Source organism: Pistacia vera, unplaced genomic scaffold (genome assembly GCF_008641045.1).
Source record: "Pistacia vera cultivar Batoury unplaced genomic scaffold, PisVer_v2 Contig272, whole genome shotgun sequence".
Classification (NCBI taxonomy): domain Eukaryota; kingdom Viridiplantae; phylum Streptophyta; class Magnoliopsida; order Sapindales; family Anacardiaceae; genus Pistacia; species Pistacia vera.
Window position 1 is genome coordinate 413,888 of NW_022196082.1, and position 24,383 is coordinate 438,270.

The window sequence follows — 24,383 nt, forward strand, 5'->3', positions numbered from 1 at the left end:
ATGAAGTCAGCGACAGCTTGCCCTTTGATGGTCGACCTGGGCTTGTACTTCAGGTCGAACTGGCTTAATTCCATGGCCCATTTGAGTAGTTTACTCGAGGCTTTTGGCTTCTGAAGGACCTGCCTGAGGGGGTAATTAGTCATTACATGGATCGTATAGGCATGGAAGTAAGGCCGCAGCTTTCTGGAGGCGATCAGCAGAGCATAGGCTAATCATTCCATTTCAGGATTCCGCATCTCGGCATCCGACAGACCCTTGCTCGCGTAATAGACAGGCCATTGAACTTTTTTCTCTTCTCGAACAAGGGCTGCACTGACCGCGGACTGCGAGACGGATAGGTACAGGGGCAAAATCTCTTGCGGAAGAGGCTTAGAGAGGAGAGGTGGCTTCCTGAGGTGTTCTTTTATACTCTGGAACGTCTGTTCGCATTCGGGAGTCCATTCGAATTTCTTATTGGCCTTCAGAACATTGAAAAACGGCAAGCAGCGATCTATTAGCCTCGATATGAAGCGACTAAGTACTGCTATTCGCCCATTTAGGCTCATGACCTATTTTTCACTGGTCGGGCTCTCCATATCTAGCAGAGCTTGAATCTTCTTGGGGTTTACTTCTATCCCTCGCTGATTAACCATGTACCCCAGGAACTTTCCTGACGATACTTCGAATGAACCTTGAGAGGATTCAGCTTCATTTTGTACAGCTGGAGGATGTCAAACATCTCAGCGAGATGTGCAATGTGTTCTGAGGCGACCTGGGATTTGACCAGCATGTCGTCCACATAGACCTCCATTGTTTTTCCGATCTAGTCAAAGAACATTCGGTTGACCAACTGCTGGTAGGTTACGCCAGCGTTCTTGAGGCCGAAAGGTATAACTTTGTAACAATACAGCCCCCGATCTATAATGAAGGACGTATGCATGCTCCTCCTCTGGGCCATACATAGGGATCTGATTGTATCCCGAGTATGTATCCATGAAACTTAGCAGCTCGTGCCCTGAGATGGCATCCATGAGCTGGTCGATTCTTGGCAGAGGGAAGCTGTCTTTCGGGCAGGCCTTGTTGAGGTCGCTAAAATCAACTCAGGTCTGCCACTTTTCGTTTGGCTTCTTTACCAGGACCAGGTTGGCAACCCACGTCGGGTAGAGTGCCTCTCAGATGGACCCGTTTCGGAGGAGGTTTTTCACTTTTGATTTTAATGCAGCATACCGCTCCAGATCCATTGCTCTTCTTTTTTGGCGAACTGGCTTGGCCTCGCTGTCGACGTTTAACACATGGCAAATAACATCCGGGCTGATCTCGACCATATCTGCATGCGACCAGGCAAACACATCGACGTTTTCCCTGAGGAAACCTGTCAGTTCGCTAGTGAGCTAGGGATTGAGATTTTGATAGACTCTTAACACCCTGCTCGGCTCTTTCTAGTCGACCAGCACTTCAGTCAGGTCCTCAACTGGCCCACTGGAGGGGCAGTCTTGAATGCGAGGGTCTAGGTTGTCCTCGACCGGGCCAGGTTGTGGATCGATCCTGCTGATCGCCATGGCCTAGCGGGGTGCACTTCGCGGAACGTCCTTTCCTTTGTGCGCCATTTGGACTACTTTTATATAGCAGTCACGCGATGCGCGCTGAGACTCGCTGACTTCCTCGATCCCCATCGGGGTGGGAAACTTCATCTTCAGATGGTAAATTGAACTGACCACCTTGAACTGTCTTAGTAGAGGTCGCCCAAGGATCCCATTGAAGGCTGACGGGCAGTCTACCACTAAGAATTCAATTATCTTGGTCACTTCGTCAAGATCGCCCAGCGTGACTAGGAGTGAGATTGTTCCCTTGGGGAGTAGATGGTCTCCTGTGAATCCGTATAGTGGGAACGAGGCAGGCTTCAGGTCGGCCTCGTCCAGATTCATCCTTTCGAAGGTAGATGCGAACAGGATGTTCACAACACTCCCGTTATCCACCAACATTCTCTAGGTGTTATAGCGCCCTATTAGGGGAGTGATTACGAGGGCGTCGTCGTGGGGATAGTGTAACCTGGCCGCATCCTGCTCGGAGAAGGAAATCTCCTCCTCCCGATGAACCTTTTGTGGTCGCCGATCAGCACTCATCACTCTAATAAGGTCGTGATGTGCTTCACGAGCATACCTTTCTTGGGCACCTCGTGAATTTCCAGCGAAGTGCGGTCCCCTGAAAATCAAGTTGAGACCGAGCACCTCTTTCTGATCACGACGCTTCTTACTTTGCTCCCCCCGCTCTTTCTCTTTCGAGGGAGCAGAGTCATTGATGTATTCCTTGAAGTGCCCCTTCTTGATAGTTCTTCGATTGCTTGTTTCAGGGCTCGGCACTCGTCAGTATGGTGCCCATTGTCCCGATGATAGCGACAGTACTTTTTATTATTTCTAGCTGTCGCAGGGGTTTTCATGGGTTTAGGTTCTCCAAGCAGACTGGCTTCTTCGGATTTATCAAGAATGGCAGATACAGAGGCGTTCAGTGGAGTATATTTGGGCCTGTCGCGGTCGCGACGAGGAACGGGAGCATAGGACTTTTTGTGCTCGTAGCGGGGTTTCTTCCCTTTTCGCTGATCGTCAATGTCTCCTTTGTGATCAGCTCTTCTACTTTCTCCCCAACCAGACATACTGCCCGAAGAGCCGTGATCGCGACGACGTAGTGCCGCCAATGAATTTTTTATACAGAGATACTTTTTCGCGAGGTTATAGAATCTGGTGAAGGAAACATCGTCCTCAGCCTGTAATTCTTTCCACAGGTCGGTTTGCGGGTGAACTCCAGCTATTATGAGTGCTCGGATTGACTCTTCGGGGGCGTGAGCCACCTTGTTGAGTTCCCTGTGGAAACGGTCGATATAAGATTGTAGAGACTCGTCCCTTTCTTGCCTTATGTTGCTGAGATAGCTCAAAGGCATCGAGAACTTTCGATTTGCTTGGAAATGTCGTAGGAATGTCGTGCTCATCTGAGGCCACGAACTGATTGATCCCGCTGGGAGCGACCTTAACCACCGCTTGGCATGAGAAGTTAGAGTCACGGCCAAGCAACGACATTTTGCAAGATCCGAAACCTGGTGGAGCTCCATCAGGTCGTTGAACTCATACAAATGATCCTACAGGTCATGGTTCCCATCGAACGGCCGTATGTTGGGCATTCTGAAACCTGGTGGGAGTAGAGCAGCTAATACTTTGGGAGAGAAGGGGGATGCAGAGGCGACCTGGGCCTGCTCGTTTTGCTGCTCTCTCAGCCTGTCCAAAGCTCGCTGCAGCTCCTCAATTTGTGTTAACGAAGCCAGTTGGGGATTGCTTTCACCCATGCGAGTCTGGCCCTCGCGATTATGGTTCAGGAGAGTCCGAAGGTCGGACTCCTCTTCGCCTCGGCCAACACTTCTGGCCGCTCTCGACACACGCTGGCTAGAGACGTGTGAAGGCGATAGACGGTGCGGGGTATTTTCACGACCCTCGCGGTGGTACAAACCACCCCGAGAGGTGTAAGGACCACCCTCATGATAGCGATCAGGATCGTTCTGCTGGCGGTGATAAGAATCGCCCCGCCGAACACTTTTGCTTGGGTTCACCTGCGACGTGGCATGGGACAGCTCGGGATTTATTTTTTCGTCGAGTCTCAGCTTTGTCGGCACCCTACTCGGGGTACAGTTTGTGTTTGCTGGCCCTTTGGAGCCCGTAGGCTTGCTTTTTGTCACTTTCTTACCCTTACGTCTACGTGCTGCAGTGCTCGCGGCACGGGTTATTTCCCTTTGCCGCACTTTCGCGCGACCTGCAGGCATTTTTAGAGGTTGCACCACCCCAACTGTTCTAGATGGCACGCCTTGGTCCAGACGGTCCAGCCTTTGGTTGATCGTCTTGAGAGTATTGTCGAACCTCTCTAGGTAGCTTCTGATGGTGGGGTCAAGCTGCGAAGCTGCTAGGATATCCACCACAGCAATTTGTGGGGCTGGAAGTATTCTGGAAGAGGTATCCCCTTGGGTCAGGGGAACTCCCTCAGCGCGCTGGTTGGCTTGCTCATGTTCAGATTGGCGGGCCATTTGTTGCTGTAGGACCAGTAGGTTAGAGATTCTCCTGATGAAGGATGAACACTAAATCTGGGCCCTACTTCTAGCGCCAAACTATTGATGCGTGATTTTTAACACCAACTAATCGACACGTGCATAACGTTGATTGGTCAAGAGACACACGTGATTATGGATAGAATGTAGAGTAAATGCAATGAGAGCTTTTTAAAGTGGTTCGGATGCTAAGGTAGCAAGTCCTACGTCCACTGATTTGTATTAGTATTGTGGGTCAGGTCGCAACAGCGAACTGACTTACAAATGATTAGGGAAAAGTAAATACAAAGTTACAAGAGAGAGAGAGAGAGAGAAAGCTAGTTCAGAGTGTAAAATAGTCGAATCCCCTTAATGAAGGGGTCTTCCTCTTTTTATAGTGAGATGAGTGCAAGTAATCATCATTAAATTCATCGGTTGGTGTGAATGTCAGGACAAAATCTGGCTTCACGTCACATTGCCCACCTTCCAAGCTAATTTCACGCGATTTGGAGCAGGGAAATGGACACGTGGGAGCTCTATAGCGTCTGGCAGGCTTGACGTGTGCTTACCGTTCTGACGGGAGCAGGTCACACCCCATCACGTGATTTCCCACGTCAGCCCTTGATTTCCCAGACGTAACAGAAATAATATAATTAATATGAGGATATATTAGTAATATTAAATTTAGAATCATTAATTTTAAAAAACAAACAAAGAACTAAAGTATTAAGTGACACAAAGTTCTAGTGAAAAATACAAACACAATCTTAGTAAAAGTGGAGAAACTATAATATAAGATATGATTCGAATATTAAAGTTATAAGATGTTGCATAATTTGCATTGCATCATCATCATTTCTCATTGTTTTGCCAGCCAAGCAAACAAATGTGACTGAAATACCACTTGACTTCACTTACAATCTATTGCAAATGATAGCTTTTCGAATTAATTACCCAAATCTTTTAAATTTGAAAAACAAGAAAATTCCAGTCTAGTTGGTGTGTTTGTTTCTCTATCAAAAATCATACCCAAAATACATATTTGTTTCCCTATTCTGAAAATCCAATTATATTATATTCAACTGTTTTTAAATCCCCAAAGTTTGTTAATATAACTAAACACCCCTAACCAAAAAAAAAAGTTTGGAAATTGACAAAAACACCCCATCCACCCACATTTGCCAGATTTCGGCCACCATCATCAGAAAGTGACCGGAATCTGGTATAATGATGCACTACCTGCTAGATCTGCCCAGTAGTGCGTCGATCTAGCTTTTTCAAACTAAATCCACCGTGGATCTAGCCGGAAAAGGCCAAATCTACGATCAAAGATCTGGCCGTTGATAGACCTAGGCATTTGACAGCTAAATCTGTGGTCGTTGATAAACTTAGGCATTTGGGACTGGTCCCAAAAACCCAGCCCAAAAGACTAGTCCTAGGATCGGTCCTTGTAGGGCCTGGTCCTAGGAGGGCCTTATCCCAAACCGAACCAGGCTTATGGGAGGAAGATCGATCCCAAACCCCTTTGCTTAATTTTAAAAAAGTCCTTTGTAAAATATCCAAAAACCCCTTAAAATTTTTTGAATTGACAAAAATATTAAAGGTTAAATTGATATTTTACAGAAAAGAAAAAATTAATACAGCACGTGACCATTGGTAGCCAACGATCATGTGCTTGGGACTTCGACGATGCGACGACGGCATTTGGAGAATAAGTACCCCCAAATAATGCAGTTGTCCGGTTCATCTTCAACCAAACCAGATAGGCAAATTCAAACTCAACTTAATTTTAATCCACAATCATCAACATGGCAATACAATGCACTCCAAGCACGAGAGGAAATAGCAAAATACATAGTTGCTACGGACTCCTCCCTTTCTTTATCTGAAAATTCTTCTTTTATTCACTTGATTAAAATTGTATTTTGTCCAGCATATACCCCTGTTAGTAGAAGTACAAGTAGAAGAGACATACTAAAACTTTATAACCAAATAAATATTCAACTTAAAAACGAATTTCAAAATTTTAGGAATATATCTATTGCACTTACTTCAGACATATGGCCTTGTAAATCAAAAACAGATTTTTTAGCTATCACAATACATTACTTAGATCATGATTGGGGTTTACAACAAAAATTGATAAGTTTTAGACCATTATATACTGCACTTAATGCTGACACTATTTATTTTACAATACTTGAAGTTTTGCAAGAATGTGTATTAACTGATAGAGTTGTAGCGCTAACGCTAGATAATGCAGTTGCTAACACCGCAACTATCTCTTTATTTGAAAAGAGATTGGATATGCATGGTGAAGGCAAAATTTTTCACTAGAGATGTGCTCGCCTTATCATCAATTGATTGTTAGAGTAGGTTTAGAAGTTATAAATTCAAAGATTGAGAAGGTGTGCGCGGCTATCAGATTCATCGATGGCGGTAGCAACAAAAGATGGCAAGAGTACGTCAAACATTGTAAGCAAGAGGATCTACCGGTTTGACCTTTGAAGTTATGTACAAATATGTCTATCCGTTGGAACTTCACCTACTTGATGTTGGAAAAATTTTTGCCAACCACAAGACAAATTACAGATTTCGTCAACCGGAGGAATCTGCAGGAAGTTATTAGCTATGATGATTGGACAGTTTGCAAACTTTTTTATTCATTTCTTAAAGTTTTTTTATGAATCCACTAATACATTAAGTGGTATTTATTATCTCACTACTAATTTAGCGTAAGATATTTTACTTTAAATTTCTAAAACTTTTGCTAAATATAGATATAATGATGTCTTAATGGAAATTGTTTCAAAGATGGAAAAATAAAATAAGAGAAATATTGGTTAGATACTACATTCTTATATGGATTAGGCCTTGTTGTAGATCCTATGTTTAAATTACACGTAGTTAATTGTATAGTTATTGAGATAGGCCAACATTTAACATATGATTATACGTATTATTTGATTAACTTTAAGCAAAAATTGGAAAGCATTTTTTCTTTATATCAGAGCAGGTACAATGGAACTGGAACATCTAGCAGAGACGACCAACAAGACCCTGATTAAGACAACTATCACGAATCAAGCATGTGAACGTATATGGAACATAGCAACGGAAGTAGCAGCTCCAGCTCGTGCATACATGGACCAAATGAGCTGAATCGCTATCTACAAATGGACATGTCCTATATGACGAAGAAGGAGAAACGTGAGATGGATGTGTTTCAATGGTGGAAACAACATCAAAGTCGATTCCCTATTGTAACCCAAATGGCACGTGACATTTTATCTATATCGGTTTCTACAATTGCATCCGAGTCAGCATTCTCAACGAGTGGCTAGATTGTTGAAGACAGAAGATGCTCTTTAACCAATGAGATGATTGAAGTGATAACATGTTTACGGGATTGGACTCATGTAGAGAGAAGACTACAACAGCACCTTGAAGATCTTGAACTGCTCGAACTCTTCAGGAACACAGATTTGAACGATGTAAATATTGTTGACGATGAATAATTTAATAAAAACAAATTTATTTGTTTGTTTATTTGTGAAGTGTGAAGTGTGAATGTGTGATTGTGTGAATATTACATTTATATTAAAATTAATTAATTAAATTATCTCTTTAAAGTTTAAATTTAAATCCCCATATTTATAAATAATTATTAATTATAATTAACCATTAATTTATTTATTATTTTATTATTTTTTAAAATTAATTAAAAATTTACTAATCTCTTAGGGGTGGAAATACATTTTCTAGGCCCCTAAAAATTTCATAAACCCCCCTACAAAATTTATTTGGCTCCCTAAATATAAAAAAAAAAAATTGGGTGGGGGGTGGAAAATAATTTTTCAGGTCCATAGGATCGGTCCAGGTCTTGAAATTTCTCATGTCCCAAGCCCATGAGCGACCAGTCCCTGCCCAGGTCTAGTCGTTAACAGCCAAATGTGGTCAGATCTGATCATCAACGGCCAGATATTGACGTACAATCTGTCAGATCCAGTCAGTCGTGCATCATTACGGCGACTTCCAACCACCCTCCGATGGTGGTGAATGGCTGTCAACATTTAATAGGTGGGTGAGGGTGATTTTGTTAATTTTCAATATTTTATTGTAGCAGTGTTTAGTAAATTAACAAACCTAAATGGTGTTTTTGTTAATTTTTAAATTCTACCTCGTAATAACTACCTAACTCAACTTTTTAAAAATCCTACCCAAAATAATAAAACAAACACACCATTTTTAATTTTTAGAATATTATTTTAAAAAAAACCTGGACCTAACGCCATCAACACCGTCATTTGAAACTTTTACAATGATCCCGTGAAAGGCAGAGAATCTAACGGTTAAAAATTATAATTAGAGTGTAGTTTAAGGAATATAACTGGCAAGGTTATATTTCAATTTTAGAATATTATTTTAAAAAAACCTAGACCTAACGGCATCAACACCGTCATTTGAAAATTTTACAATGATCCCGTGAAAGGCGGAGAATCTAACGGTTAAAAATTATAATTGGAGTGTAGTTTAAGGAATATAACTGGCAAGGTTAAATAAAGACTTTACCTTCTGCTTCTCCTTATAACCAAGAGAGAAGACCCTCGCACACTCACTCACTCACATTTCCAAAACAGACACATCTGATCTGAATTGAAACAGAAAGGCGTCTTAATAAACGCCCTTCTCTTTCTCTCCATTTCTTTTTTATTTTCTCCGATTTCATTTTCTTCAAAAATGAGAGAGTGCATTAGCATTCACATCGGTCAGGCCGGTATTCAGGTCGGTAATGCTTGCTGGGAACTTTACTGCCTCGAGCATGGCATTCAGGTAATTTCTCTCTCATTTTTATTTTCGATGTATTAATGAAATGTACGTTTCCTCCGCTATTCAGTTTCCTTGTCGTTTCATTTCTCATAGCTAATCCCTGATCTAAATGATTCTTTTTTTTTGGCTTTTGTGGCTTTTTTTTAAAGCATCTCTTGTTAGATCTAGCGTTTATATGCCACTCGCAATGTTTATTCTCGATGGATCTGTTGACATATCAATGATTATAGTCTAGTTCATTGAACTTCAGATCTGGTGTACTCGTAGTTCTAAGATCTTCGTACTACATAAACTTTGTTGTTCGCATTATTAGATCTACTGTTTTGCTAAGTTGTGTGATGCGATTTATCATATTTTGTTGTTTATATTAGATTATATTTCGATTTGCTTTAATGTTTCGTTATATACTCTTTAGGTGAAATGTAAGATCTACTATACTGATGTATATTAATTACCGATCTTGATAGAGATAAGTAATCCTAATTCCATGTTCCACCATTATTCAGAATGAGACCTCTGTAAGTCAGATTTGAGGTCAAACAACCAAAATTTAATTTAAAAACATTTTATCACTTCCTTTGTAAGTAAAGTGCATTGTAAAAAAAAATCTCTGACATATGTTAACATCATCTGATTCCAAATTGATCATTTTACTGTTGTTTGTTGAAATTGTTTATCCAACTAGGGTATGGTATCCCTCTATTTCTGTTGTTTCATGCCCGCTTACTTCCTGCCTGTCAAATGAGAAGTTTGTTTAGGGAGAAGATTAATGGAAGGAGAACATGTCTTTCTTATTGGCTTTTATTTAATATATAATTTGTGTATTGTATATGATCCAAACCTGCTGTTTTCGTCTCATTAGTGTTGAAGAACGGTTCTTGTATTTGTTCAATTTTATGTGATTGTGTTATTGGAGTTAACAGTGTTTGTTTGGTTCTTTGTCCTTGTTGCAATATTTCTATGTTATACAGCTGAGGCTTTATTATTTATGAATTTCTTATTATTTTGTCAAATATCTAAGTTGTATCCTGTAATGTGCAGCCTGATGGCCAGATGCCAAGTGATAAGACTGTTGGAGGAGGTGATGATGCTTTCAACACCTTCTTCAGTGAGACTGGTGCTGGGAAGCACGTCCCCCGTGCAGTTTTTGTTGATCTAGAGCCCACTGTCATTGATGAAGTCAGGACGGGGACTTACCGCCAACTTTTCCACCCTGAACAGCTCATTAGTGGCAAAGAAGATGCTGCTAATAACTTTGCACGTGGCCACTATACAAGTAAGTATTTTTTACCTCATTCTTGCGACTTTGACCTCTTTTGATATCATCTGCTTACATATTTCCCTTTGTTTCAGTTGGCAAAGAGATTGTCGATCTTTGCTTAGATCGTATCCGCAAGCTTGCTGACAACTGCACTGGTCTCCAAGGCTTCTTGGTTTTCAATGCTGTTGGTGGTGGTACTGGTTCAGGTCTTGGATCCCTTCTGCTGGAACGTCTCTCAGTAGACTATGGGAAGAAGTCCAAGCTTGGGTTCACTGTCTATCCCTCACCACAAGTTTCAACCTCTGTTGTTGAGCCTTACAACAGTGTGCTCTCCACCCACTCACTTCTGGAACACACTGATGTTGCCGTCCTCCTTGATAATGAAGCCATCTATGATATTTGCAGGCGATCCCTTGATATTGAACGCCCCACCTACACCAACCTCAACCGCTTGGTTTCTCAGGTACCATTTCATTGTTCTATCTTATTTAGAAACCTGTTTGCTGTTGCTTAAATGTTACTTCTTCCTAAATTTTTTTGGTGCGTGTTTCAGGTGATATCATCCCTGACTGCCTCCCTGAGGTTTGACGGTGCCTTGAATGTGGATGTGACTGAATTCCAGACTAACTTGGTCCCATATCCTAGGATTCATTTCATGCTTTCATCCTATGCACCTGTCATCTCAGCTGAGAAAGCCTACCACGAGCAGCTCTCTGTTGCTGAGATCACTAACAGTGCATTCGAGCCCTCATCCATGATGGCTAAGTGTGATCCTCGCCATGGCAAGTACATGGCTTGCTGCCTCATGTACAGAGGTGATGTGGTGCCCAAGGATGTCAATGCAGCTGTGGCAACCATCAAGACTAAGCGCACCATTCAATTTGTTGACTGGTGCCCAACTGGTTTCAAATGTGGTATCAACTACCAGCCTCCAACTGTTGTCCCTGGTGGTGATCTCGCCAGGGTGCAAAGGGCTGTGTGCATGATCTCAAACTCCACCAGTGTGGCAGAGGTGTTCTCTCGCATTGACCATAAGTTTGATCTCATGTATGCGAAGAGGGCATTCGTGCACTGGTACGTTGGTGAGGGTATGGAAGAAGGTGAGTTCTCCGAAGCTCGTGAGGATCTTGCTGCCTTGGAGAAGGACTATGAGGAAGTCGGTGCAGAGTCTGCTGAAGGTGAAGATGATGATGAGGGAGATGAGTACTGAGAATCTATTTGTTAAATTAATAATAAGCTTGTTTTTTTTACATTGCTTTTTATGTTGTGACGATGTTATGTTTCTTCTGCTCATATGGTTGGATTGAGTTGATCAGTTGCTCCTCTGTTAATGTATAACTATTGTAGACTTCTCGATGATATGAATGCTGCCCCCTTTTTGAATAAATTTTTTATATCTTCGCTAAACTATTTGCTTATAGCATGATATTATAGTCGATTTAAAACTATAAGGTGTGCGATAAAAATATATACTCGAGGAATACTCATTGCAATAACAAATAAGTAACAATTTCCTAAGTTAATGTAAAATTTAAAACATGGTTTTATGAGGCATACTGAGTTCTTTAAACAGCATGAATAAATCAGGTTGGATTGTTTTAGTTATTTGGAATAATATTTTTGAAATATTATTGTTAGGTAGAGTTGGGTTGGGTGGTTATTAGAATTTGAAAATTAAAAATAGTTAAATAATTTAGGATATGATTTTGAGAATAAAGAAACAAATATGTATTTTGATTTGGAATATGAATAAGATAGAAAACAAACGCATCCTTGAGACTAATTCTCTGGGCTTAACTACTTTAAAATAGTTGTGGGCCTGTTATAGCCCATCTGGTGTCTATTGGGTTTGATAATTTTTGTGTCATCAGGAGTTGGAAGGCATATTTGTCCGTACGGTGAGTACAAGTGCAGGTAAATTAGAGGAGACATTGGAAAAAGGGTTAATTTGTATTAGTAATTAAGCGTACCAAATGAAGTATTGTGTTTGACCAGAGGACAATTTTAATGGGGTGGTCTTCCACGCATGACGCACCCACCCACCATTTCTAAACGTTCATTCCCATATTCCTGCTCCCTCTTTCCCTTGTTTCCCTCTACCCTTTCATTTTTTTAATCAATAATCCACTATTTTTTTTTCTTTTTTTCTTTTTGGGTTATAATCTTTTCTTTCAAAATAATTATGAAAATTAACGTCGGTAGGATGTAAAAATAGTTGTCTTATCACTCTCTCATGTTTATCTAGGCAACTCTGAAACTGCTACTCACCTGTGACTTTGCTAGTTTCAAAGAACAGTCTTGTCCGTGTAAATTAAGATAATCGTTCTTAATTTTAATTTAGTGATTTACACTGGTATGCAAATGTTTAATATTGAAAATGTGCACACTCAATGGTGTTCCATCCACAGCAAATAGAACTGGGCCATTTTTCAGGTTTCACTGTTCAATTTCCACGGCAAAACAAAATTAATGTTCATTTGGGCACTTAGTTTGCAATGGTGTGTTATGTTAATGTTATCCTGCCATTAACTATTTTGTAAATATTTAGTTTCCAGCAGACAGAAGGACAGGTTTGCAACAGGAACGAGAGTCAGAAAAGGCTGTAAAATTCCTTTTCATTCTCTTTGCAAAGTGAAAGTGCTGAAGAAGACATTCGGGCTCTTTTTCTACTCTTTAATGGTGTTGACCTTCTCTCTCTTTCTTCTTCAGGGTAATACTGCATTAGGCCTGCAACAAAAACTTTACTCTCTATTCACCACTGCACAAAAGGTCTTTTTGTGCATAAATAAGTGTTTTTTCTTTTTTTAAATTCAATGCCATGGAAAAGAAGAAGAAAGAGCAGAAAATTGTTTACTCTACTTGTCAAGAGACTGAGACAATTGACCTCTTGGTATGAGCTTCGATCCTTTTTTTAACTTGCTAAAACAAAGGGAATGGTTTCTTTTCTTGGTCTTGCATACTCAATCTCAGTTCTTAACTTCTTGTTAAACCCGTTTTAGTGCTAAAGCCCCATCATGACTGGTCCTTGGTTGACTTTTGTGTAGTTCTGTTATCTTGAAGCTTTATAGTTTGTTTTGTTGTTTCCATTTTCTACTCTACTGCACTTTGTTCATTTTGAATGGTTGGGTTCCCATTTAAGATTCAGAAGAAATAACATGCTAGGGTCTCTGAAAACTCTTGTTTGAAAGAATAATATTACACATACATCATTTTTATGCAATATTTTTCGTACAACATTATGTGGTAAGATATGACTGGATGAAAGTTTAATTTTAATTTTAAATTAACCAATCATAATCGTATGAAAAATGATGTTGAAATGATACATTACATGTTTTGATATTTATCAAACGAAGATATTGTCAGTATCTTATTGTTTTCTCATATTCGTTTCAATGATTACTAAGTAGAAGCTTCCTTTTTTTAAATAAAATGAGATTGGGAGCGTAAGCATCTTTTAAGTTGTTTGGAGGGGTGAAAAACATGCAACTCTTTCTTTCACTGATATGATTTGTTGCATGTAGATGTTTTGTGATTATGTGACAGGAAATACCAAGTTATTTGATCAAGTTTTTTTCTATTTAATAAGTTCGATTTGAATCTCATCATGAACAGATCAATGAAGAACAAAACACACACAATGTGACACTTGATGCAAAGAATACTAAAACTGCCAGCCCTTCCCATGAAAATGCAACTTCCTTAAATCAGCAATATCCACCAGTTCTTCAATGGCCATACACACCTCAACATGCAGAACAATCTTCCATGAATTCAAGACCGTATGTATCCACCCAATCACCCTCTCCCGTTGTTGCAAGTCAATGGCAGCAATTACCAAATTCCACAAACAATCAGGTTCAGCAGGGCCAGCTCCAGCTGCAGTTGGCCCAATCAGCTATGCCCTTTTGGATGCCCCCACGACCTGGTTGCCATTTATCTGGAGTAAATGTTCCTGCTCCTTTTCAGACATTCACTCCTTTCGGAATGATCAATGCTAGTTGGCAAGCTCCTGTTATGATAGGAGGAGAAACTTCTTCAAGCAACCAACCCCAGGCTCCTAATTTCTGTTACCCTGTCGGTTACCCATATCTGAGCTTTCCAGGCAATGATACATCTCCAGTCATTTTTTTCTTGGAGTACTTTTAACATATCCTTTTAATTGGATGTTCTTTTTTGGTGCACAAAGATTATTTTTATGTATAATTTAATTTTCAGTAGTCATAGATATAGTGAATGCTTAAACTAGTCAGATATTTTGCATAGCATAGTTTCCAGATTAATGTTTAGAAGTGTGCCAGATGCATACATTATTATCCATATGAAAGTGGAGCTCTTCTTGTTAACAGGTCCTTGGGATCCTTCATCTTGGTACGCCCAAGGTCAACAATCGCAGTTGCCCTGCACACACATTTCCCCAGGAGGATATGGTTATGCTTCTGCAGCGCCTCCACCATCACCTGGTTGCACAGCATCTCTTGGGCAACCTTTTCAGAGAGGAATTATCAGGCCGTTGGCAAAACTTTCTCAGAAGCATCAACAACTTTGGGAAGCTCAAGTATGAGTTCTTATCTTCAACTGTCATATTATGCTTAGAGTGATTTTAGTAAACTAACGCTTACACATAATATACATGTGGGTTAACTTGGTTCTGAGGATGCAGTCAGCAGAGAATGTTCAGCTATGGACTGTTATTGGTCAGTTGCAATCAGAAGTAGCTGATTACAAAAGTCGCCTAATGAAACTTGAAGCAGAAGTTTCATCTCTCAGACCAGCAGTCGAAGAACCCACTGCCCTAGTTACTAGGACTGCTTTATCTGGGCAAGCATCAAAGAGAGGAAGACCAAGGAAATCAACCGCTGCAGTCGATGTTTTACCTACTCCAGACGAGCATTACCCCCGAGCACGAGGTAGAAAGCCTGCTGCTTTAAGTAAATTTCAATCATCTGAACCTAGAACTCTTGTCTTTGAAAAGGTTAATCTAATCAAGGTAGAAGATAGAGTGAAAGCATGTCATTCCCCTGCCACTACTCAGCAAGAAAATGATAAAAAGATATCTAATATAATCACTACCAGCAGCGATAATGTGGAAGTTAATGGAAGCCATTTGATGATGCCTGCTTTCAACAGTCAAGTTCAACAGGAAAATCCCAGAATTCACATTAGTGGTATTGAGCTTAATTCCTCTTCCAAGAAGGAGAATATTGGTGACAACGCTGATGACTCCGGAGCTGACTTTTCAGTTCTTTCCCAGCAACCCAAGGGAATTCATAGCAAGGGATCTTCGGCTACTCATATAGGAACTACAGCAAATGGGAGATTTGGTTGGCCTACTATTAACCCTGAAAGCTGTGGTAGGAATGCTTTCAATACAACTTCTCAAAGTTTCTATGATAATGGCAGTGTTATTGGACAAGGAGGAAAGCACATTCCTGGATGGAGTTTTGTCGATGAAGCGAGTGCTCCGGAACAGCTTGAAGAAGGTGCTGTGGGATTGGCTAAGAATGACAATGAAGAGGAAATGGGAGAAGATGCAAGCACAGGTGGTGAAGAAATTGCTCCAACAAAAGATGAGACAGCATATACATGGATAGTGCGCTAGGAACTAAGTCTAAAGGCTCTATATAAGTAAAATGTAACTGGTAACAGCATTTACATCCTCTGCTTCAGCAATTCGCATAATTGCATTCTGCTCTATTTTGATTGTAGCTGATGATGGGCAATTCTGTTCAATTGGGGTAACTTCTTTATGTAACTGGAGGAAGTTTGCCCAAAGTTTTGATGTGGGGCAGGGTTTAGCCGATGAGGCTTTTTTCAAAGAACAAGGAGGAATCTCAAACTAGGCCTGTCCTTGAGTTTTCCTACAGTATTTTGTTTATGCAGCCCGAGTACAATTTAGTCCTTATCTTTTGGATCAGGTTGGGCCTAATCAGTCCAGTTTAATTTCCTAATTATGTAGAAAAATAAACTAGAAAATGTCAGAAAGTTGTATTGGTTGACACTCAAATATCACTTTCACATATGAATCCGATGAGTTACAGAGTCCTTGTCTCACAAATTTAAAATTATACTCCATCTTAAGTTACAAAGTCTTAGTCACATCTTAGCTTAATTTTTTAACTTTCCTAACAACTCATAAAAAGATCCCTCATTATAAACCTGAATCCTTCTCCTTTGTCTCCTTCAACAAGAATAATTCCCAAATTCATGCTAAATGAATTCAAATTCCATCTACTTTTGAGTTGGATTTTCCACCTATCCTACCTTACCTGTGTGCATTTATTTTGTAACATATAGTTCAAACTTTGGATGCCAAGCATGTAAGTTAAATCAAAATAATTCTACCAACTTCGTACTTGATAGTCCAACACTCTAGAACCCTATGAAAATGTCATCAAATATAATTTTATGATTTTGGGTCCAATTGCACCATGTTATTTATCTTCATTCAGCTCTATCCAAATATAATATTAATATTACTGGTTGGTGAAGTAACATTTTCGTAAAATAAATAGTAAATATGTCACGTTATTGAGAGACAGTTTGGGATCCCTTGTGCTATTATTGGAAGATATGAAATGAAAGACAGTGGAATACTCTAGCTTTATGGAGATGGTTGTCAAATTGGATGCACATTTGATTGGATATGTTTGTATTTATTGTTTTTAAAAGTGTATTTGATGTGGAAAATAAGGTTCTGAAATACTTTTATCTAGATTTTTGTTGTTTGTTGTTTTAATCATCCCCAAACAGAAACGTTTTCAATTTTCTCTTTTATTTCCTCATTTTATATTTTATTCTTCATGTTTTCTTCTGTAAGCCACATGATAAATAGGGATTAATTGAAGACTAAAATAAGAATTGTTGTGGATGATCTTATCCGCTACTAAATTAATTAAGAATTCAGGTGTATTTTGTTAGTAAATAAGAATTTATGTAATTCCTGAGGTTTAGTGAAAGAAGTTTGGTATAATGAATAATATACCTTTATTTTATCTTTCTCTTATAATAAAAAGAAATTAATATCTGACATTGTCACATGATCAAAATATTAAATAGTTATTTATTTATTTTTTATAACTAGAGTGTTTGGGACTTCGGATAAGTTTGTACGCAATTCAATTAATCTTTGAAGTCCATTTAACACCTTACAAACATAATATTCCAAATAAGTTACAAATGTAATAGGTGACCCCAAAGTGGTTTGAATCTAAGAAGTTAACGAAGAAAGCAAACCTTCTGGATCACAAGGTCAACCTCTTGGGGTTAAATAGTTATTTTTAACAAAACATTACAAAGGGTGTAAGTGTTATATAATGAAATCTGTGGGTTGGTTGTTATACTAAACATCAGGGGTGTCCAAAAAACTTACGTAATTAATTCATACTTATCTAAAGCACCCACTGTATAAAATAAAATATCGGAAGTTTCTTATAATAAAAAAATAAGTAAATGAAATCTCACGTGACCACACATGTTCAATTATTTCTTGGTTAAGAAAACCAAACCCACGGGACGTTAACTTCAACTAATTGGTCAAAACACGAACACGCTCTTTCTCTCTGAAAACCAATATACGGATCGCAACAGTTTGCGATTAACGTGCTTCTCCTCTTAATCCGCTCTTCGTTTTTTGTTTTTTCATTGACAAATAATCACCTTCACACCAATTCATTCAACGTTTCAATGGCAACAACTACAATTCAAACAACTCTATCCGCAACGACAAAAATCACCCCTCCAAGAACCAAGCTTGTTTGCTTCTCTTTTGCTGCCTACGCCAAGAACCTCATCGACCATTTAAGATCCCTCAACATTCCGATTCTTCCTGGCCTAAACGACGATGAATTTACTTTCATTGAATTCACTTTAAACTTCACTTTCCCTCCTGACCTCCGCTCCATTCTCAGGGAAGGCCTCCCCGTCGGTACCGCATTCCCCAATTGGCGTTCTTCTTCTCAACAACAGCTTCAGCTTCTTTTAAATCTCCCCTTTTTGTCCCTGTCGAGAAACGTAGCTCTTAACAACTTTTGGTCTGATTCTTGGGGGCAAAAGCTGCAAGAAAAGAATCAAAGTTTGTCATTGGTTAACCAATTATTACAGAAAGCACCGGTTCTTGTTCCTATATATAGAAACTGTTATATTCCCTCGACGCCTAATATCGCCGGGAACCCCGTGTTTTACATCGACAGTGAGGAGGTCAAAGTTTTGAGCTTTGACCTCGCGGGGTTTTTCAAAGAAGTTGAGTTCTCGCAAGCCGGTGTTTTTAAGTCGATCAATAATATTGAGATGCCTGTTTGGGCGGCGAAAGAGGCGCGGAGGATTGAGTTTTGGACGGAGGCGGCGGAGAGAGGGAAGAGGATGGTGGCGCGTGGAGACACGCGCGGGTGGTGGAACGGCGGTGGTGGTGGTGAAGTTGGGGTGGGATTGGATTGTTGTTTGGAGGGAGTGTTTTGGAAATTGAGAGATGGAGGATGGAGGGAAGAAGAGGTTAGGGAGATGATGATGATGAACGGGTGTGATGAAGATGATGAGAAGGAGGGGGTGAAGAGTGGGGTCCAATTAGGGGGGTCCAATTATAGAGAGTGTGTAGTGTGGCAAATGAGAGTATTGTCTCTGGTGTTATTACGTGCGGGGTGGAGGAGGGAAGAAGTGGTGTACTCGCTTAATCTTGAAGATGATGGTGATTTTGTTGAAGGAATGTTGTCAAGAAGAGGAGGAACATGAAATGAAGGAGTTGAAATGAATAGTCATGCATATACAACTTACTAATTCATTGTTCATCTTACATTTAATTATATACAGAAATTTCATTAATATGAAAATATACATTATTCTGTCATTAGGGAATTCTAGAGTAATATCCATTACTAAATGAATTGTTCCTTGTTAAGAAATACAAGATTATTTTGTTTTATTGTTTATTAAGAGTAGAATAATATTTTCATTATTTTTCTTGTTTAATCTATATATAGTCTCTTTATATTTAGGTTAAATCATTTTTTGTATTTGATTGCATTATGCAGTATCAATTAAACCCTAACTTCTTCTTTTTCTTATTTCTTTGGATGGTTTAACATTTACCATATAAGTTTGTAACCGCTCTTGGATTGGTTACTAAATTTAACCAGATAACTTATGATTATTTTTCTGTTGGATGATGATACTGCTTAACGTCGTCAAAGGCATGACACATGCAGTGAGTTTAAGTTATCAACTACCTAGAAAAAGTAAAGCAATTCTATAGAGGTTATTTATATAAAATGACTGCTTCCATTAAAGCTGGCCTTTGGCTTTGGGTCCTTATCTCAATTGGGTTATAGTTAAAATATGCTGTCTTTCTCAGTTGTTTAGTCTTCCTCGTGTCAATAAAACAAGCAAAATTTAGAAAAGAGGACCAACCAATAATGGCGGTGTCCACTATGATTTTAAGTCCATATTTGTCTTATTTCTCTTAGATTCGGTCCCTCATATTAATCACTTGAAAAAACAATCACACAAAAGCTTAAAAAGATATTTAGATACTTTGAAAAGATATGCAATCTACTTCTCTCATTCTCCATTGAACTCTTTATTTGTGTCTCATTATATTATATCAAGAGTTTTTATACTTTAAATAATGTTATCATTAAACCCTTCAAAATTCTGTAATTTTAAATTAAAGATGGTTCGAATTCATGATACAAACACAAAAGAGACGACAATATTGTTGTCATCAAATGGTCCATGTTTCAGAGTTCCAGGAACCTGACTTGCCCCAAGTTGGTTTGATGTCATAATCAAGGAGGGTGATTACTTGGACCGTTTATGTGTGAAGAAGGTCAAATTTATCAACACCGACCCAAGAAATAACGCCTCCATTTGGCTTTGTCTACATCAGTCAACATTACTTATTAGCTTAAGCCTTTGAAAAAGTAACAAAAGACAATTGTCTAGGCTTTGTATTTTATATACATATGTCGTGACTTCGTCTAGCCGCGTGAACAATTTCAGAATTTCTGGGATTATTTGTTCACATTGCTCTCATCATAATGTGAAATTCAGAAAATAGCTCAATGGTGGGGCTTTTCAGAAATTAGCAGGACTTTTGGAGTGGGATGGTCCATTGGATCAAGTTGGGCTGTAGCCCAACTTTGTCCAAAGTTCAACCTATGTTATGTGCTGTGCATTCTAATTCTTGGAAATAATGTCAACTCGCACACTCAGCTTCTTCTTTTATCTCTTACCCAGTTACCTGATTTACAGAGCTCATAATCTTGCAATGAAACTACTGCCATCATTTTCGCCGGAGATTCTGCAGCCATGGCTTACTCTTTTATGTACCACATAAAATGGTCAGAAGTTCTTTATTTATTTATTTATTTCAATTTGTATTTATACCTAAAAAGTCAAGGTTGACGTGGGCTCTCGTCAGCAAGGGCCAATCAGAGTTCAGGGAGGCGTTGTGCCGTCTAGACGATGCTACGTCGCGCAAGGATGGAAGAGGTATGACTATCGTCAGTGCGGTAGGTGAATGCCAGACTTGAGTGGCCAGGAATTGTCCACATGCCCAAGCCCTACGCGATTTAAAGATGTCTCTCGTGCAAACAACCAATGTGAAGCAGGTTAAGAATTGTACCACACCTGCCGGACTGCAGACCCATGATTACTACCTTGAATCCTCCAACTATAAATAGAGGGCTTCTCTCTTGTTTACGAGATTTGCTTATCTTTAGTATTAAACGGCATACATTCTCTCTTTCACTCTCTATATTCTCTCTAGATTATAATTCAGCTCACTACACGCGACCTAACTGTAACCATCCATTAATACCACTATAGTAAACGTAGGATTCCCTTTTGAGCATCCGAACCACTTCAAAAACTGCTTCTTATTTATTTTCTCACTGCATATTTTCATATTACGTGTAATTTCTAAGCTCGCTTAGCACTTTGCACGTGTGAGTCGTTGGGGTCAAAATCAAGCATCAACAGTTTGGCACTAGAAGGAGGGCCTGATTTAGCATCATGACGGATATTCCTTCAAGCTCACAACTCGATCCAGCCGTGATGAATTACCTGGAGAGGTTCAACAATACTTTCCAAATGATTAGCCAAAAGCTGGACCGTTTGGATCGGGTCGTACCACCAAAGTCTAATGAGGTAGTGCCACCGCCAAAGACGTCTGCAAGTCACGCGAAAGCATAGAAAAGGGCGAAAGCCCGCACCGCATGCATACTTACGCATAAAAGTAAGGAAAAGCAAGTGGCGAGCAGTGGATCGAAGGGCTCCGAGGGACTAGCGAACACCGATCGTGCAACGGGTAGAATACCTGTGGCATTGCGACTCGATGACATGTCACAACATGAGCTGTCCCATGCCAAGTCGCATGGGCACTTCCACCAAAGTGCAAGGCAAGGAGATTCTCAATATCGCCGAAATGATAACCTCGATCGTTATCACGCGGGAAACCCCCGTCGTCCGCGGGTCGGTTCTGACCACCGTGGAGATCAGGAAAACTCCTCAAGCCATTCATGCCTTCATACGACCCCAGCCAGCATGTGTCAAGGTTCGCCCAAGCTTCTGACCGAGTTGAGGAAGAGCCCGATTTGCGGTCTTTCCTCAACTACAACCGTGAGGGTCAAATCCACGTTGCAGAGAGTGATCCCCAGGTAGCTCTGCTACCTCAGATTGAGGAATTACAGTGAGCTTTGGATCAGCTTAAGGCTTAGCAGAATGAGCATGGGATAGTCGTAGAGGCGTCTCTCCTTTTTCCAGCAGTGTTAGCTGCTCCTCTCTCATTAAGATTCAAAATGCCCAACATGCGGGTGTTCGATGGGAATTCTAATCTGCAGGATCACCTTTATGAGTTCAATGACCTCATGGAACTCCACCAAGTCTCTGACTTGGCCAAATGTTGTTGCTCAACAGTGAATATAACTGCCCATGTCAAGTGTTGGTTCAGATTACTTTCCGCGGGATCAATCAGCTCGTGGCAACAAATTAGCTCATCATTCTTAAGACACTTCCAAGCGAACAGGAAGTTCTCGATGTCGTTGAGCTATCTAAGCAACATACAGCATGCGAGGAATGAATCCCTCCAGTCTTACATAGACAGATTCCATAGGGAACTCCACAAAGTGGCTCATACTCCCGAAGAGTCTGTTCGGACTCTCATTTTCGTGGGGGTTTGCCCGCAGACTGACCTATGGAAGGAACTACAATCCAAGGACGATGTTTCCCTCACTCGCTTCTACAACCTCACTGAGAAATATCTCCAAATCAAAAATTCTATGGCCGCTTTTAATCACCATGACCTCGGTCCTTCGACTAGTGCTCCCGATCTGGGGGAGAATAGTAGAAGGGCTGATCGTAGATGGGCTAATGATGATCAGCGGAAAGGAAAGAAGTTACGATTTGAGCCCAAAAAATCTTATGCCCAAGTTCCTCATCGCGATCGCAACAAAAGTTAATAAACTCCTTTGAATACCTCAATGTTAACTATTCTGGATAAATCAGAGGAGGTCAACCTACTCGGAGAGCCAAAGCCCATGAAGAATCCCCCTTCGGCCAAGAACAGCAAAAAGTATTGTCGCTATCATCGGGATAATGGGCATCACACCGATGAGTGTCGGGCTCTCAAGCAAGCAATTGAATACCTCATCAAGCAAGGGCACTTCAAAGAGTATGTTGATGATTCGACTCCCATTCGGGAAAAGGATCAAGAGGAACAAGGGAAGAAGCGTTGTGGTCGTAAGGGTCTCTACTGTGTAGGGATCATCTTTGGAGGACCACACCTCGCGGGGAACTCTCGAGGTGCCTAGGAGAGGTATGCTCGGGAAGATCGCCATGACCCTATGAGTGTGATGAGCATAGCACCGCAGCCCACTAAGGTTTGCAGGGAAGAGGAGATCACCTTCTCTGAGAAAGACTCGATGCGATTGCACAATCCCCATGAGGATGCACTCGTCATCACGCCTGAAATAGGTCGGTGCAAAGTCCACAGAATGTTGGTGGACAATGGAAGCGCTGTGAATATCTTGTTTCAACGAGCTTTTGAAAAAATGCAATTGGACGAGGCAGGCCTGAAACCTGCCTCCATCCCTCTCTATGGTTTTACTGGGGATCATCTTATTCCTAGAGGAACGATCTCACTTCAGATCACATTTGGTGAGACCAACGAAATGACCAAAATGACAGAGTTTTTGGTGGTAGACTACCCATCTACCTTTAATGGCGTTATGTGACGACCTTTACTACGAAATTTCAAGGCAGTCACCTCCATCTACCATCTGAAAATGAAGTTCCCCACTCCGATGAGGATTTGGAAAGTAAAAGGATCTCAACGCGAATCTCGTGACTACTACATAAGAGCAGTGCAGATGACGTGCAAAGGAAAAGGAAGGCCAATAGGCATCCCCAAGCAAGCTATGGCGATCAACAGAATCGAGCCACAGCTTGGCCTAGTAGAGGAAAACATGGATCTTCGCATCCAAGAGTGTCGTCATAGTGGACTAGTTGAGGACCTATCTGAGGTGTCAGTCAATCAAAATGAGTCGACCCGAGTGTTGAGAATCGACAGTAATCTCAACCCCTAACTCGCCAAAAGCCTAACGAGCTTCCTCAGAGAGAATGTCGATGTTTTTACATGGACTCATGTTGATATTATCGGGATCAGCCCGAATGTCATATGTCATGTACTCAACATTGACAGTGTAGTCAAGCCGATTCGCTAGAAGAGGAGGGCCATGGACCCTGAGCGCTATGCTACCTTGAGAATTGAGGTAGATAAACTCCTTTTAAATGGGTCAATTCAAGAGGCGCTTTACCCGAGCTGGGTTGCCAATCCGGTCTTGGTAAAAAAGCCCAATGGCAAGTGGCAAACTTGTGTTAACTTTACTGACCTCAACAAAGCATGTCTGAATGACAGTTTTCCCTTGCCAAAGATCGACCAGCTCGTTGATGCCACTTCTGGGCACAAGCTGCTAAGCTTTATGGACGCGTACTCGGTATATAATCAGATCCTAATTTACGCACATGACGAAGAGCATACCTTGTTCGTTACAAATTGGGGACTCTATTGTTACAAGGTTATGCCCTTGACCTTGGGCACAAGTTGCTGAGCTTTATGGACGCGTACTCGGTATATAATCAGATCCCAATTTACGCACATGACGAAGAGCATACCTCGTTTGTTACAGATTGGGGACTCTATTGTTACAAGGTTATGCCCTTGACCTAAAAAACGCTAGGGTAACTTACCAGCGATTG

General features: G+C 40.5%; 3 protein-coding genes across 4 annotated transcripts; all 3 read left to right on the forward strand.

The window, feature by feature from the left end:
* The first annotated feature begins 8,733 nt into the window (after window positions 1-8,733).
* On the forward strand, window positions 8,734-11,498 carry LOC116133659 (tubulin alpha chain-like). The gene is made up of 4 exons (XM_031419347.1): window positions 8,734-8,875; window positions 9,914-10,148; window positions 10,226-10,596; window positions 10,687-11,498. The coding sequence occupies exons 1-4, from the start codon at window positions 8,783-8,785 to the stop codon at window positions 11,341-11,343; spliced, it is 1,356 nt and encodes a 451-aa protein (XP_031275207.1). The 5' UTR covers window positions 8,734-8,782; the 3' UTR covers window positions 11,344-11,498.
* Window positions 11,499-13,907: 2,409 nt separating this feature from the next.
* On the forward strand, window positions 13,908-16,082 carry LOC116133723. Of its 2 annotated transcripts, XM_031419416.1 has the most exons (4): window positions 13,908-14,238; window positions 14,483-14,691; window positions 14,797-15,457; window positions 15,537-16,082. In XM_031419416.1, the coding sequence occupies exons 1-4, from the start codon at window positions 14,034-14,036 to the stop codon at window positions 15,725-15,727; spliced, it is 1,266 nt and encodes a 421-aa protein (XP_031275276.1). In that variant the 5' UTR covers window positions 13,908-14,033; the 3' UTR covers window positions 15,728-16,082. The 2 variants fall into 2 exon arrangements, with proteins under 2 accessions (XP_031275276.1, XP_031275275.1); XM_031419415.1 differs by having other exon boundaries at window positions 14,797-16,082.
* A 1,737-nt stretch (window positions 16,083-17,819) lies between these two features.
* On the forward strand, window positions 17,820-18,860 carry LOC116133676. The gene has a single exon (XM_031419363.1). It carries the CDS (start codon window positions 17,820-17,822, stop codon window positions 18,858-18,860), a length of 1,041 nt encoding a protein of 346 aa, XP_031275223.1.
* The last annotated feature ends 5,523 nt before the right edge of the window (window positions 18,861-24,383 follow it).

Excerpts from the sequence above, each read along its gene's own strand:
- LOC116133723 (XM_031419415.1), top strand. The coding sequence starts at position 14,034 with ATGCCCTTTTGGATGCCCCCACGACCTGGTTGCCATTTATCTGGAGTA. Across the intron at positions 14,239-14,482 it reads CCCATATCTGAGCTTTCCAG|GTCCTTGGGATCCTTCATCT; the intron begins GCAATGATACAT and ends TCTTGTTAACAG. Across the intron at positions 14,692-14,796 it reads AACAACTTTGGGAAGCTCAA|TCAGCAGAGAATGTTCAGCT; the intron begins GTATGAGTTCTT and ends CTGAGGATGCAG.
- LOC116133659 (XM_031419347.1), top strand. The coding sequence starts at position 8,783 with ATGAGAGAGTGCATTAGCATTCACATCGGTCAGGCCGGTATTCAGGTC. Across the intron at positions 8,876-9,913 it reads GCCTCGAGCATGGCATTCAG|CCTGATGGCCAGATGCCAAG; the intron begins GTAATTTCTCTC and ends TGTAATGTGCAG. Across the intron at positions 10,597-10,686 it reads TCAACCGCTTGGTTTCTCAG|GTGATATCATCCCTGACTGC; the intron begins GTACCATTTCAT and ends TGCGTGTTTCAG.
- LOC116133676 (XM_031419363.1), top strand. The coding sequence starts at position 17,820 with ATGGCAACAACTACAATTCAAACAACTCTATCCGCAACGACAAAAATC.